A 16,399-nucleotide genomic window follows, 5' to 3' on the forward strand; every position below is an offset into this window, starting at 1 on the left:
TTAGACACATAGTTCCGTAAACAAAAAGAAAAACAAAAGCCTTCAGCCTTCTAGATCCTGAGGCACCCACGTTCAGCTTTTTAAGCTGATTCTTGTAGCATCTACCTCTTTATCTTCAAATTCCAGTTTTAGTTTTTATTTATTGACTTCCTACAGTGATTAAAGATTTTTTAGCTTTTCACCATCCACTGCCCTGACTCTGTACAGCTTTACTTTTATCCTTCCCAATATAGTTCATTTTAGCTATAATTCTTTTCAGTGCTTACATTATTAAACAGTGTAAAAGCTGAGCCATGCAGTAGTATACTGTGATTGCTTATCCTTTCTCACTCTTTATTTGTTTTCTATGAAGGTAATATTTATCTTTTTGTTTGCATTGTTTTCTACGTATTTCGCCTTCAGATTGTCCCCTAGTTGTATAAATCTCAAATATCCAATGTAGCCAGACACATTAAGAGGACTGTCATACTACTTTTTTGAAGAATTCTCCCTCCAAGTCTTCTGACATGAGCTGGAAGTAGGCCAGCTGCACAGCTGTGACTGCTAGCTGTCCCTTACCTTCCTCCTGGGGTTCCATTGCCTTTCTCTTAGGTTTTTAGAACTCATAATTTCCAAATTCTTGGTTAATCTTTTTTTTTTTTAGTCATTTGGTAGAGTGCATTCTCTGATAGCTTCTTGTGAAAGAAAACATGGCAGTAAATATTTTTGAAACCTTACGTGTCAGAAAATGGCCGTATTCTACTTTTACACTTAATTGGCAGTTGCATGGGCATAGGAGTACAAACTTGAAGTTGTTCTGTGTTTTGAAAGTACTGCTCCATTGTCTTCTCGTTCCCACTGGTATTAGTAAGAAGTCCAGTGCTGTTCTAACTCTTTTTTTTTTTTTTTTTTTTTGAGACGGAGTCTCGCTGTCGCCCAGGCTGGAGTGCAGTGGCGCGATCTCGGCTCACTGCAGGCTCCGCCCCCCGGGGTTCATGCCATTCTCCTGTCTCAGCCTCCCGAGTAGCTGGGACTACAGGCGCCCGCCACCTTACTCGGCTAATTTTTTGTATTTTTAGTAGAGACGGGGTTTCACCGTGTCAGCCAGGATGGTCTCAATCTCCTGACCTCGTGATCTGCCCGCCTCGGCCTCCCAAAGTGCTGGGATTACAGGTGTGAGCCACCGCGCCCGGCTGTACTATTCTAACTCTTGATTATTTTTGTGAAACTTGTTTTTCTATTCTCTGGAGGCTTTGGGGAATCTTTTGTGTTCACCGTGTTCTGAACTCTCGCGATGATGAGCCATCCATTATGCTGGCACTCAGTAGGCCTTTCATTTGTGAAACTCACAGCTGCAGTGGTAGGAAGTGTCCTTGAGTTGTTTTATTTTCTTTTTTGGTACATATATTATTGAGATATTGAATGTTTTGGACAGGTTGCCTAATTTTCTTATATTTCTCTCCTGTTTTCCAACTCTGGTGTTTTGCTCTGCATCGGGTGAGATTTTCATATCTACATTTATCCTCCAAACCCTCTATTGAGTTTTATTTCTTCTTTTTCCTGAAGGTCTTTTTTTTGTTATCTGAATGCTCCTTTTAAAAATATATATAGCAACTGTTACTTTTTAATGAGGCAAATATCTTCAAATATATCCTGAGCACTTAGTATGTGCCAGGCCCTATCCCTATTCTAATCTCTGAGGAGACAACAGAGAATAAAACCTAGTCCCTGTCCTTGTACGATTTATATTCTTAGGGACAAAGGGAATAACAAATTAAAGAAAAAAGATGTATATATATATATATATATACACACACACACATATATACATATATATATATATATATATATATATATAATTGGCCAGGTGCAGTGGCACACACCTGTAATCCCAACACTTTGGGAGGCTGAGGCAGGCAGATCACCTGAGTTCAGGAGTTCGAGAGTAGCCTGGCCAACATGTTGAAACCCTGTCTCTACTAAAAATACAAAAATTATCCAGATGTGGTAATGTATGCCTGTAATCCTAGCTACTGGGGAGGCTGAGGCATGAGAATTGCTTGAACCCAGGAGACTGAGGTTGCAGTGAGGTGAGATTGCACCACTGCACTCCAGCCTGAGTGACAGAGTGAGACTCTGTCTCCAAAAAAAAAAAAATGTGTGTGTATATACACACGTTGAATGGTGTTGAATACGGTAAAGGGAAATGAGGATTTGATCCCCCCTCAGCATGGAGGTGGGGGAATGTTATTTTATGTAGGATAGTTTGGGAAGGCCTCATGGATGATGTGACATTTTAGCAGAAGCCTAGGTGAGCCATGTGAAAATGTAGGGGAAGAGTGTTCTTTGCAGAGGGAATCTTGAGGTAGATAGATGCTTGTGCTGTTTGAAAACCAACAGGGAAGCCAGAGTAGCTGGAGCAGAGGGGAGAGGAGGAGGTTGGGAAGATACAAGGTTGGAAAGGTGGCAGGTCAAATCACATAGGGCCTTGGAGGCCATTCCTAACATTTTTCGTTAACATTGTTACTCAGAGTGAGTGGGGACACCACTGAAAACTTTTGAACAGAGGAGCGAATATGATCTGACTTATGTTTAAACCTCTCTGGTTCTTTGTGGAGAATGGTCTGTTAGGGCCAAAGCAGAAATGTTAGAGTTTATTGCTGTAATTCAGATGAGATATGGTGATGGTTAGGGCCATGGTGAAAGCAAAAGAGGATGTTAAAAGTCATCTGTTTCTACATATATTTTTAACATAGAGCCAATAGGATTTGCATTCACATTGGGTATAGGTTGTGAAAGAAAGAGGAGTCAGGGATAACTTTAGAATCTGTTGGCTTGGGCAATTGAAAGGAAGGAGCTACTGAGGTAAGAAAGACTGAGAGAAGCAGGTTTGGGATGGGGTAAGGAGAAGTTTGGGTTTGGACTTAGTATGTGGTGGGTATGTCGAGTGTGCAGTTGTGTAAATGAGTGGATTTCATGGGCAAAGTCTGGCTTGAAGATAGGATTCCTTTTTTTGGGAATTATTTGTACATGCTATTTAAAATAGTGAAACTGGCTGAGCTCACCAAAGGAATGACTGTAGAGAAGTCCTAGGACTAAGTGAGTCTTAGAGCCACAGTGCTTAGGGCACTGGGGAGAAGAGGAAACACCCTCAGAAGGATATGAGAAGGAGCAGCCTGTATGGTAGGAGGGGAGTCAGAAGAAAGAGTTCCCTTGGAAGCCAAGTGAAGAACAATCGTCAAAGAAAAGGGCATGATCAGCTGTTTAAAGAGTTGTGGATAGATCAAGTGGGATGAGACCAAGAGTTTTCCGTTGGATTTAGAAATGGGGTCATTTGTGATCTTGCTGTACTGTTTCCAAGGAGATGAAAACTTTATTGGAGTGGGTTCAAGAGAGAGTAGGAGAAGAATAGAAGCAGCAGTATAGGCAACTTTTTACAGTTCTGCCATAAGGGGAGCAAAAAAATAGGGTGGAAACCAGGGGGGAAATACGAGGTTCAGAAAGGGCGTGTGCGTGTGTGTGTGTGTGTGTGTGTGTAGATGCTGTGACAACATGTTTTTGTAAGCTAATGAGAATGATCTGGGAGAGAGAGGGAGGAATTGATGCAGGAGATAAAGGATGCATTTGCCAGAGCCATGACCTTGTGAGTTGAGAGAGATGGCGGTCACGGTGTGAGTGGAGGGGTGGCTTTAGATCAGTAGCTGGACAGTTTGCTCAAAGTGCAAAAGAGAAGGCAGAGTAAAGAGTGCAGATCTGCAGGCATGCTGGTTGATGTGCTGGCGGGAGTCTATAATTGCTTCTGTTTTCTCAGTGAAGTTGGAAGCAAGGTCAACTCAGAGTGAGAATGGAATGTTGTGCCTTAGGGATCTGTGGTGCTTAACTAGGAGTGCAAAGCAGACTCACTCTGACAGGGAAGGCAGTCACTGCTGGAGCTTTTGAAAAATCGTACACACTCCTGGACTTCAGCTCTTGAGTTTTGACTCATTTGGTCTGGGATGAGGCCTGGCTTTAGACATTTTAAAGCCTTGGAGGTGATTCTCATGTATCTTTTGGTTGAAAACCACAAGCAGAGGTTATTTCATTTAGTCTTCAGAGTGACCACCGAGGTGGCGGCCATTGCATTTTACAGTGGACCAGTGTCATATCTAGGACATGGTGGAACCAAGTTTTTACCTTTGGTCTTCCTCATTTGAAGACTGGCGTATGTTTCCAAATCCTGTGTTTTTACTCCGTGCTTTGTTTATTGGCACTGCTTAGTGCTTGGTCTTGTCTAAGGACAGGTTTTCCCAATTTAGACTTAACTGTGACCACAAATTAAAAGCAAATGTAGGAAAAAAAAATTAACTTGCTAGTTATGAAAGATATACAAATTAGAGCAGCATTAAGGTAATGTTTTATCCCTACTAAATTAGTAAAGTTAAAAATGGTCAAGGTCTATGTAGATACAGCAGTGATAAAACTGAAGCCTCATTTGTTGCAGAGTGTAGTATAAACTGGTACAGTCCTTTTGAAAGAGAATATAATGCCTGTCAAGAGACAAAAAATGGTTTATACCCCTTGAGTTCATAATCTTATTTCTGGGAAATTATTCCAACAAAAGAATTCAACAGCATAAGATACTGTATATGCCGAGATTTTACACCAACATTATTGAAAATATAACAGCCCAAGTGCCCAACTGAAGAGAATTAGATAACTTAGGTAACATAATTTTACTGGACTATTCTCCAGAGTATTTAAATATTATGCAGATTATGGAGCGGCATGTATGCTCACTGTCAAATTGTCATAAATATTGAAAATTATAAAAAGCAAAGCAAAAATCCTGTATACTTTCAAAGTTAAGAAGCCAGCAATACAGGTATTTTTATATAAAGGCATGTTTTCTGTTGATTGAGTTCTCATAATGCTATTGGATGTAGCATTCAGTTAAGAACCGGGATTTGCTTTGCTTGGATTGACACCATTGATTATAGGGGAAAAAAACAACTCCCTCAAATGGGAAACTACTGTTGCGACTAAGCAAGGCACACCAGCTTTGTTTCAATATCTGGCTGCCGTGTTTGAGTGTTTGGTTAATGTCTGTGATCCATGTTGCAAACACAACTGCAAGGTCAAGACCAGATATGACAGGAGGGTGGGCCTGAGACTTCTGGATTGAAAGGCAACAAGAAAACATTTCTGTGTTTTTTGTTGTTGCTAATAGTTTTGACCAACTGTTATTCTTAACTCTACATAACAAGATACAGGACACCTTTATTATTGAAATTTCTGTGGGACAGGTATACTGACTCTAGATTTAGTTCTCTTTTTCTAAATGAAATGATTTTTAATTTTTTTCATATAATCCTTAGGTTCACAAAAATGACTTTGTATGACAATTTTTGATAACGTGAAGTGTCTTAGAAATATAATTATCACATAATAGCAGAATAGTCTATATTAGTTTTTGTTTGCACATGTGTAAACTATATAAAAGAATAATCAATATATGCAACACATTTTCCTGTTTTTTTCATTTTCTTGTTTTAAAATGATTTGAAAATAAATTTCTAATTATGGAGAACCATTGGATCTTGATTAACATCTAATTAATCTTAACCTGGAAAATAACAAAGAATTGGTATCTTGCCAGTGTTTAGATTTGTCATTGAGGAACATGGCGTGTCTTTCAATTACTCATTCAATGGAGTTTTGTAATTATCCCTAAATAGGCAATCTCTAGATCATTCCTGTGTGTTTTGTTTGTTGTTTTTATTGTAATTGGCTTATTTTTTCTTTGGTAAGTTTTTTCCCTTTGGTATTGATTTTTAGATTTTTTCCCTTGGAAACTTCCTTTTCTTCAGCGTTTCCCTTCCTACTTGTCAGTGTCTCTCTTGAAAGGCACAAACATCCATTTCCATCACTTCTGTTTTTTTTGTTTTTGTTTTTGTTTTTTTTTTGAGATCAAGTCTCACTCTGTCGTGCAGGGTGAAGTGCGGTGGCGTGATCTCAGCTCACTGCAACCTCCGCTTCCCGGGTTCAAGCAATTCTCCTGACTCAGCCTCCCAAGTAGCTGGGACTACAGGCCTTTGCCACCACAACTGGCTAATTTTTGTATTTTTAGTAGAGATGGGTTTTCACCATGTTGGCCAGGCTGTTCTCGAACTCCTGACCTCAGGTGATCCACCTGCCTCAGCCTCCCAAAGTGCTGGGATTACAGATGTGAGCCATTGTACTGGGCCGGGCCACTTCTTTTTTTAATTACAGCCCCAGGATGGGCCTCTGCTTCCTCCAGGGTTCTCTCGCCCATCTTCAACTACTTCAGTTCGATTTTAAAACTTTAACTCACCTCTGAAGTTAGCCCTGTTCGATCTCTGCTCCTTGTCAGACTACATTAAAGAATCTAGATGTCTTCTACACATTATCCTTCTCTTCCTCACAGTGTCTGCCTTGATGACCAAATCAAAAATTGTTTTATTGCATTACTCCCTGAGTGTGTGATATTTTAGCAGAATCTGAGCCATGTGCTTCTTAAGTAAAGCCTTCTACTCACTGGTCACAGTCTAGCTTCTCTATGGCTTAAGAGTAAACCGGTTGGTAAAGCTATAAATGGCATTTATTCCTTCCTTCTTGCTGCTTAGAGTCTCATTGAGTTTTTCTTCTACTTCAACTGAAGAAGGTGCCACATCTCACCTGTTGGTGGTTCTCACCTGGCTTTATATTAGCATCACTAAGGGGCTTTTACAAAACACTTGCTGAGACCCCATCTCCAGATTCTGATTTAACTGGTTCAGGGTGAGGTGTTACTATTATAAAAAACAAGCAAACAGAAATCCCTCCAGGGTATTGTAATGTGCAACCAGGATTGAAAGCCCTTCCTGATGGAGTAAAGCTCCCATTCCGTTGTTTTACTGAACTTCTATTCTGGATCTGTGAAATCCACCAGCACGATTGAGGCTTTATTAGTGTGTCTGTCCCACAGCCCTGGTGAGAAGTAAGACAGAAGCTTGGTGAACCTTACGTGATATGAGATATGACCTGCTCCTGACAAAGGCCTGTACACCAATGCCGTGTTCACTCTGAGAGTCATTGTTTAATCAAGTGACAGAGGTTGAGTATCTGTTAATGTGGCACAGATACTGTGCTAGACGCCATGAGAACAATTTGACAAGGGCTTCATCCTTATGGAGGTTAGAGTTGATGACTCTGTTTTGGTTCTAGAAATGAATTCCTGTCCTGTGAGGATGAACCTGCTTGCCCCACAAGCAGGGCTGTCTTTGGTACACAGCTGGGCCCTACACCCTACTCTCCTGTGGGTAACATACTGTTCACTTCAACCTGCCCTGCTTGGCCAAACAATATTCATGGCTCAGGAGAGGAATGACCAGGACCTTGACTTCTTCATCTACCAACCAGATTAGGTTACTCAGTAATACTAGTAGCATTGGTCGCCCCTGTGCCTTCTCTCTTAGTGAGCTTAGCTGAGTCATGAACCTAGAGCTTAGAACTCTATTGGGCTGTCTGGTGAAGGGTAAACTTTAAAAGTTCAAGACTAAAGGCAGCTGCAAATGGGCTGTTTCTGACCAGTTTTTTCTGACACACATCTCAGTCTCAACCTTAACCTTTTCACTCTAACTGAAGGCAGAGGAAGTAAGCATTGAGAAAATTCCATTAAGGAAGACGAAAGCTCGCCACCTTCCCTAAAGCCTGGGTGCAGTGAGGCCACAGAGACCACTTCCTGTCTCCCTTTCCCTGGGCCGTTTTGTCTGCTAAGTCCTGGAGGCACTTCCCTCCCAAGTAGGGGTGAAGTCTCACCCCACCAGCTGCAGAGAGCGATTAAAGAGACCAAAGAAAACAGTTGAAAGAGAATACCAAAGTAGTAAGTGATCAAAAGACTAGATCTAAGAGTGAGTTCTTTTCATAATTCCCCTACTCCTCATTTCTGTTGTCTAGGGCCTCACTAGATGCACTTGACCTATGTCAGTGTCCCTACCCCCTCATCTCCACAGAAGTCTGCAATATAGATTGCAGTAGGGTTGGCCATTTTTCAAGAACATTTTTCGCATTCATTGAGAATTGACCTTCAGAATTGTGACTTATTTTTTCTTATCTCTGGAGTGATAGCAAGTAATCATTTTTTAAGAGTAGATTTGATTTTTCATACAACCAGAAATAATTCAGGATGTAATTTGGTGAATACCCTGTGTTGAGGTTGTAAATTTGATCTGAAGACAGTTTCCATGACAAAGTTCAGAAATGCTTTGAGTAAAAGCAGCATTCATACATAATGTTGAGCACATACTTTGACAGGCACTGCTCTGGGCACTGGGGATAAAGCAAGACTGGCATTCTATCTAGGGGAGAGGAGTTTACCAATTAATAAGTAATAAACAACCAAAAATACTAAAGATGTTGCCAAAATAATACAATTTCTGGAAAGAAATACTGCGAAGAAGAATGGAGGAGGTGGGGAAGGGTGGAAGTGGCTGGTTTAGAGAGGGTGATTTAAGGTAGGCTCTGAAAAGGGGGCACTTGGGCAGAAACCTTAGTTCTGTGAAGCACAAAGCCATGTCATGGTATGTTCTGGGTAGTGGCAGCAATAAATGAAAGTTGCTGAGGGAGGAACAAGCTTGGCGGGTTTCAAAAACACCAAAAGAGCAACGTAGGAGGTGCGGAGTAGAGGAGAGGGCAAATGGTAGGAGATGAGATTGGAGATGTAGGCTGAGATTCTGAGGCTGATGGGAAGCAGCTGGGGGATGAGCCTTGCTAGAGTCAGTGTTTTGCCTTTTAGGGACATTATTTTGAAGGTAAAGACTAATTTGTATTTATGACTTAAGACACGTGTTAGGCCAGTGTTAAAATGGGTGAAGGTGAGGAATAAATGCATATCCTTGAATATGCTTAGAATGTTTTTGCAAGAAGATCTGAGAAAGCAATGGCAGTGTTCCCTGGGTGATAGGTTGTGACACTGCTGGCAGGTCAAGAGAGGAAGGGGCACTTACATGTTAATCTCTTCTTTAGTAGTATTTGATTTTTTATCATATGCATGTATTTTTAGAAGCTTTTTCATAATATACCATATGTGTGTATATGTTTAGGGTTTGATTTTTTGCAGAAAGAGTATAGCTGCTGTGTTTGTGAAAACACAAAGAGATCTTTAAACCAGTCTCTCCTCTGAGATAATTTTATAAGTGATCGGAAGCTGCTTGGCATTTAGATTTCTGTGAAATCCAAGCATTGACACTTGAGTGTTTTCAGTGAGTGAAATGTGCTCTAATGTATAACACTTAATATTTTAATATTAATATTTTATTAAAATAAAATAGCAGGTATTTAATATTAATATTTTAATAGATAACTTAATTTTTCTATTTCAAACTACATGTTTTGCTCTTTTCCCTAGGCAACAGAAACAGACACAAAAGTCAGAGTGTGCACCCGGGCCTACCATCTGCTTGTGAAAAAACTGGGCTTTAATCCAAATGACATTATTTTTGACCCTAATATCCTAACCATTGGGACTGGAATGGAGGAACACAACTTGTATGCCATTAATTTTATCCATGCAACAAAAGTCATTAAAGTAAGTGTAGGCATGTTCTCTCCCAAGTCATGGCTCAAATTTGTCCCATGGGTCTAATGAATGGTTAGAACTAACTTATATATTTATTGGCTGAAATGTTAACATTCTTAGTTAGTAAATTGTTTTTCTGAAATGTAGGAGACCTTATTTTTTTTCTTTAGTAGACTTTTAACTTGTGTAACAAACAGACTGGAGAATATAACAGAGCCTGATGAACTCGCTTGAACCCAGGAGGGTGGAGGTTGCATTGAGCTGGGATCACGCCAGTGCACTCTAGCCTGGGCGACAGAGTGAGGCCCTGTCTTGAACAAAATGAAACAAAACAAAAAAACCACAGAACCTGATAAATAATTAATTATGAAGCATATAAGAGCCTTCACTTAGGTCCCAAAATAGAGCATAGCTAGCGCCCCCATCTGTCTCTCCTTTTCCAGTTACACCTCATTCTCAATTTTATAAAGTAGCTATTGTCCTGAGTTTTATGATGCTACTCTGTTGCTTTTGTTCATAAATTTATTGCTTATATATGTAGATTTGATTTGCATCATCCATGGATTTTGTATTTGCAAATTCATGTACTTACTGAAATTTATTTGTGACCCCAAAATCAATACTCAACGTCACTTCTGCAGTTATTCAGACTTACCCATATGCAGAGTGGTGGAAAATTTGAGTGGCCCAACCCATATTATTCCCAAAGAGGGCAAACATGGCAGTGACCTACCTTCTTATTTCAGCTCTCATCCTGTACACAGATGTCCTTTTTGAAGTCTAATGCCATGTTTTTCACACTTTTATGCGTTTTGTTGGTGAGGTCACTTTTTAAAATGGCCCCATACTAGTGCTGTGTAGTGTTCTAAGCGCAAGAAGGCTGTGATGTGCCTTAGGGAGGAAATATGTGTGTTAGACAAGCTTTGTTCAGACATGAATTATAGTGCCATTGGCTGTGAATTCAGTCTTAATGAATCAACAGTAAATATTAGATAAAGCATCTTAACATAAATACACAAAACAAGGTTATGTATTGATTGGTTGACAAAAATGTCATCAGAGGCTCATAGGAACCTAACCCTGTATTTCTCCGAGGAGCAATGCTCTGGTATTCCCTAATTCAGTGTTTGCAGTGACTTTAAAGAACATAACTACCACAAAATAGTAAGAATTGACAATATCTGAATGATATAGTTTGGTTTTGCCTGCTTTTGAGCCTAATAAAAATAGAATCATAATATTTTTATGTTTTTTTCTTACTCAACTTCATTCTAAAGATTTATCTGTGTGGCTGTAGCTGTTTGTTCATTTTTATTAATGTATAATATTCTATGGTATAACTATACCACAATTAACTGTTCTATTGTTGATGGACATCTAGTTTGTTTCCAGCTTTTGGACATTATGAACAATGCAGCTCTGAGTATTCTTATATATGTATCTTAGACATGCATGCCTGAACTTCTCTGTAGCATATACCCAGAAGTGGTTGGCTCATAGTAGTAGATAATGACAAACTGTCTCCCTAGATTCTTGAGCCAATAATAGTGAGAGTTCCTGTTATTCCACAAGCCTCATGATGCTTGATACTGTCATCGGTATGGTTGGAACTTCAATTTCCTTTTGTCCTTTTATAGTTGGTCAAGTTCATAGTGAACTAGGGAGTCTGTTCATTTAGGCTATGGAAGCCTTCTAGTAATTTGTACTTTCAATGAATAAGGAATTCCTTTTTGTCTTTCTGCGTGTGTGTGTGTGTGTGTGTGTGTGTGTGTGTGTATACGCGTGTTCTCCTTAGGGAGATTGGAGTCTAGTAGGAAAAACTACTTACGAAGCAGTGCCTTTGTAATACTATAATACGGCAAGCTTTGGTCTATGTCTAGTAACAAGAAGCTCTGAATTACTTTGAACTTCGGATGTTTTTTGTTTTTTTTTCTTTCCACTCCTATATAAAGCTTAAGAGATGTGATTGCTGTTTTTGGCAAAAAAGGGGAATCTTTTCATATTTTAAAATTTTTGCCAGGAAACATTACCTGGAGCCAGAATAAGTGGAGGTCTTTCCAACTTGTCCTTCTCCTTCCGAGGAATGGAAGCCATTCGAGAAGCAATGCATGGGGTTTTCCTTTACCATGCAATCAAGGTATGGTAGAAGAACTCTTAGCCCTGCGGAAACCAGTTTTTACTTGGGTCAGGGGTTTTCAAAGTGTGGCATGCAGGCTAAGTCCGGCCTGCTGCCAGTTTCTGTAAATAAGATTTTATTGGGGTAGAGCCACACCTATTCATTTGTATCTTGTCTGTGGCTGCTTTTATGCTGTAACTACAAAGTTGAGTAGCTGTGACAGAGGCTATGGCCTAAAATAGTTTCTCTCTGGCCCTTTACAGAGAAAAGTTTGCTGATCGCTGACTTAAGGTATCACTGTAAATTCTCATTTTTATTTGTATTGCCCTTAGTCTGGCATGGACATGGGGATAGTGAATGCTGGAAACCTCCCTGTGTATGATGATATCCATAAGGAACTTCTGCAGCTCTGTGAAGATCTCATCTGGAATAAAGACCCTGAGGCCACTGAGAAGCTCTTACGTTATGCCCAGGTAGAGAAACAAGTGTTCTAATGGATGGATTTTTCCTATCTTTGAATGTATTACTCACCTACAGTTAGTAGACCTTCATTGTGGAATAGAAGCAAATATCGAATCATATATTTGGATCACTGAAGATTTCTACAGAGAGTTGCAGAGATGGTGGTGTAGCTAGGGCAAGGAAGGGTAAACAGACCATGCCTAGGCTGCTTCCGTATTCTGAACTTAGGTTTCTTTAAATTTATTTTAAAATGTAAAATTAATTTTTCTTGTACCAAGTAACATATTAGTTCTAGAAAATTTACAAAATTCTGGTAAGCAAAGGAAGAAAATAAAAATCACTTGTAATCCTACCACCCAAAGTTAAACACTTGAGATTTTGTTATAACCTTTAAGTGATGGGAGTTTTTTTTTTCTTTTTGCAAAATGAATATGCATGCATAGGTACATATACATACATTTTTTACAAAAATAGAACTATACTCTAGATGCTTTTATGGTAATATTTTTTTCTTAGCAGTGTACTGGGAACATATTTCCATTTTACTTGATATTTTTCTACCTCATTATTTAAAATAGCTGTTCTGGATTTTCTTGTGTGGCTATGTTAGTGTTACATGGTCCCCACTGTTCCATGTTTTGGTTTGTATACCTGTTTATGTTAGGATCTGGTCCATCTGTGGCAAAGTTCTGCAGTTCAAGGCTTAGGTCTGTGCACATTTGATGTGTAAAAAATGAGTATAATTATAGCTAATTCAAACACCAGCTTGTTTCTCATTTATATGTTGGGCGCAGTCCTAGGCACATGAAGTATCTATCGTAGATGCTTCTTCTTAGAATTCAGTTTAAGGAAAGTTGAGATCTTTACCTCAAAAGAACTTGCATTTTAATCTGTTTAAGAGAATGATGGCAAAGAAGATATTTTTCCCACAAAGCATGTTGAGAAAGTGGTAGGATGCTTTTGTGTCTCTTGCCAACTTTGTTAATGTTTTCCATGTTAGAATCTGAATTTAGCTCTGATAGAACTGCCAACTTTGCCTCTTCCACAGAATAGTAATAAAATGCTGTGGAAGAAGGATAGGACACTATGAGATTAACCACATCCTTGTTTTATCAGCCTTACTGGTAGTAAGACTTAGATTTCTGAAATTGCTTATGGAAGCCTTAGGCTCAGCAAAGCTGAAAGGAGTTCAGACACTGTGCCAACGCTCACACGACCCTCCTCTCAGTTCCTTAAAAACATTTCCAGTTTCTCATGTGGACCCAGGACAGAATGTTTCATTTGGTTGTGGCAGATACAGTCAAGTTCTACTTCTCAGCACATTACTTAAGAAACATTCCATAGATTTTTAATTTTTTTCTTATTGACCATTTCTGTTCACATAGAGTGCTTAGCCCTGTCTTATTCTTTGAACATTGAGACATGGGCGTTAAACACTATTCAGTTTTGAGTCATGGTCTATCTTCTACCTAGTAGGGGGCCCTTCATTAATAACTGTCAAAGAGTTCTGTTGAAGGCCAAAGGGGCATCATAACCTCTATTACCATGAAGTCATACTAGACAGTTCTTAATTAACCCATGAAATGCTGTGTTTTTATCTTTTCCCTGATCTATCCAGAGGAGGCAGCCCTCTCACTTAGGAAAGGGGCTCCTTATTTGTAAGACCGTTCCCATTTAAGGTTTTTTGACATTGTATTTTGTGCTAGGCATTCTTTTGGTCTGTACTCACTTTTAGCGTTTGTTTACTAGCTTTCATTTCTGTATGTCATGCTGAGCTGCCAAGAGGTTTTGCCCCTGGAGGCACTGTCAAAGTGAGGGAAATCTTAATAGCAATTGCAGGAGTTTAACAATTCATCATAGAAGAATTTCCTCATTCTTAATGTAACCACGAGGGCTTCTTATAAGCCACTGACCTCTCTGTCAGGGAGACTGTCTGCCTTCAAGGTGACTTCCGTTGCCATTAAGGGAATTAATAACCAAAACAGGTATCCTCTAATAACTCCTGGGAGTCGCCAGCTCTGTAGCAATTCCTTAGGATGCGGTGAGTGCAAATGGAGCATGAAGAGCAGGAATATTATGAGGCAAATAAGAGTCAAGGGATTTTTTTCTCTTTTATAAGAGAATGATCTCTTTCGGTTATTGCAAATGAGGAAGTCTGCACCCAGATTCCTGTCTGATATATTATTGAAACTAGTGGGAAGAGTATAGCCTCTGATCTTCCGAGGCTGTCTAATCTCACATTTGGGGAGGAATGGGATTTTTTTGAAAAATAATTTTCTTAATTTAGTTCAGACTGACCTGTGGTAAGTAAATTATTTTTGATAATAAAAATTTCCAGATACCATGTAATTTACATGGAGGATCTTTATTAAATGGTACCCTAATGGAGGCCAGGCCTCCTATGGAGTGGAAGGATTGATGCTCCGGGTAGGATGGCTATGGAATGACCCGGGAGCTTGAGAATATTCTTGATACTTTCTGGGAAAGTTTTCTGTTCTTTGATTTGGCCTTGATCCCTCCCTTCACCATTTGAGCTCACATTCTTCCTTGGCTTTCTCTGCCGCAGTTTACTCCCTTTGATAACCTACACAACCGTGAGGCCCCTGTGAGGCAGAAGCAACTCTAGAGTGGGAAGAAGTAGTTTTTCTCATTAGCTTTGTACACGTACAGATACAAGGAGTAGCCAGATGGACATGACAATTGCTTGGTCAGTTTGCTTGGTAGCTTTCTATGTAAGCTTCCACAGTGTGCCTGGGTCTGGTCTTCCTTAGTATGTGAAAACCGTGTAGCACCTTGTATGTGTATCATGGAGAACTCCCTGTTGAATAACTACATGAATAGTGAGATGGGCCTCAGCATGCCATTGTGTATTTCTGAAATAACTGCTTTTAACTGTACTGTTTCATTTTAAGTGTTGCTTTCATGAGTCAAATTCATCAGGTTTGGAACATAGCTATCAGGTGGGATAGTTTTTAGACATCACAACCTCCAACACTTCAGTGAATTCTTTACTGCTGTTTGTATCCTCTTTTGCCTCCGTCCATAATCATATATTTTTTGCCCCCTTCCCACCCCATAAGTCGGGTACATTGTGGTATTTTTCTGTGAACACACCAGTTCCTTTTTTCAAGAGTGTTTGGAACACACCGCCCTGTTTTTACACAGCAAAACTCCATCCCCCAGGTAGGAATTGTCTGATTGTGTGGCTAATAGAACAAATGGTATTTACAGGTATCAAGTGATGGGACTGTGAACATCAGAGGGACTTTTTCTTTTTTATTACTATCTCGTTCAGGTTTTTCAACATATGAGAGTCCTTGTATTATTATTCTAGTTACCACTTTGGCCCTAAATCTTGGAGTTCTCCCCAGTTCCTTCCTCCTCTCCTTCTTCTCCTTCTTCTTCTTCTTCCTTCTTTCTTCTTTCTTTTTTTCTTCTTTCTTCTTCTTGTTCTTCTTCTTCTTCTTTCTTTTTTCTTCTTCTTCTATTATTATTATTATTATTATTATTATTATACTTTAAGTTCTGGGATACACATGCAGAATGTGCAGGTTTGTTACACAGGTATACACATGCTATGGTGATTTGCTGCACCATCACCCCATCATCTATATTAGGTATTTCTCCTAATGCTGTCCCTTCCCTAGCTTCCCAACCCCCCGACAGGCCCTGGTATGTGATGTTCCCCTCCCTGTGTCCATGTGTTCTCATTGTTCAACTCCCACTTATGAGTGAGAACATGTAGTGTTTCGTTTTCTGTTCCTGTGTTAGTTTGTTGAGTGTGATGGTTTCCAGCTTCATCCATGTCCCTGCAAAGGACATGAACTCATCCTTTTTTATGGCTTCATAGTATTCCATGGCGTATATGTGCCACATTTTCTTTATCCAGTCTATCATTGATGGGTATTTGGGTTGGTTTCAAGTCTTTGCTACTGTGAACAGTGCTGCAATAAACATACGTGTATGTATCTTTATAGTAGAATGATTCATAATCCTTTGGGTATATACCCAGTAATGGGGATTACTGGGTCAAATGGTATTTCTCGTTCTAGATCCTTGAGGAATCACTGCACTGCCTTCCACAATGGTAGAAATAATTTACACTCCCATCAGCAGTGTAAAAGCATTCCTACTTCTCCACATCCTCTCCAGCATCTGTTGTTTCCTGACTTTTTATCGCCATTCTAACTGGCGTGATATGGTATCTCATTGTGCTTTTGATTTGCATTTCTCCCTCCTCTCCTTCTTAGTTATTGTCTATTAATACCTTTATATTTGTCCTTTCC

The 16,399-nt window shown here is 39.6% G+C and overlaps 1 protein-coding gene across 6 annotated transcripts in view; it reads left to right on the forward strand.

Moving 5' to 3' along the window:
* MTR (5-methyltetrahydrofolate-homocysteine methyltransferase) overlaps positions 1–16,399 on the forward strand; it is a 105,826-nt gene that overhangs the window by 46,167 nt on the left and 43,260 nt on the right. For all 6 annotated transcript variants that reach the window (XM_019032072.4, XM_019032075.4, XM_019032073.4 and 3 more), the window contains exons 16-18: positions 9,365–9,544; positions 11,556–11,672; positions 11,984–12,124. In XM_019032072.4, the coding sequence (XP_018887617.2) occupies positions 9,365–9,544; positions 11,556–11,672; positions 11,984–12,124 (438 nt within the window). The remainder of the gene's footprint in view (positions 1–9,364; positions 9,545–11,555; positions 11,673–11,983; positions 12,125–16,399) is intronic.

Source organism: Gorilla gorilla, chromosome 1 (assembly GCF_029281585.2).
Source record: "Gorilla gorilla gorilla isolate KB3781 chromosome 1, NHGRI_mGorGor1-v2.1_pri, whole genome shotgun sequence".
NCBI classification, from domain to species: domain Eukaryota; kingdom Metazoa; phylum Chordata; class Mammalia; order Primates; family Hominidae; genus Gorilla; species Gorilla gorilla.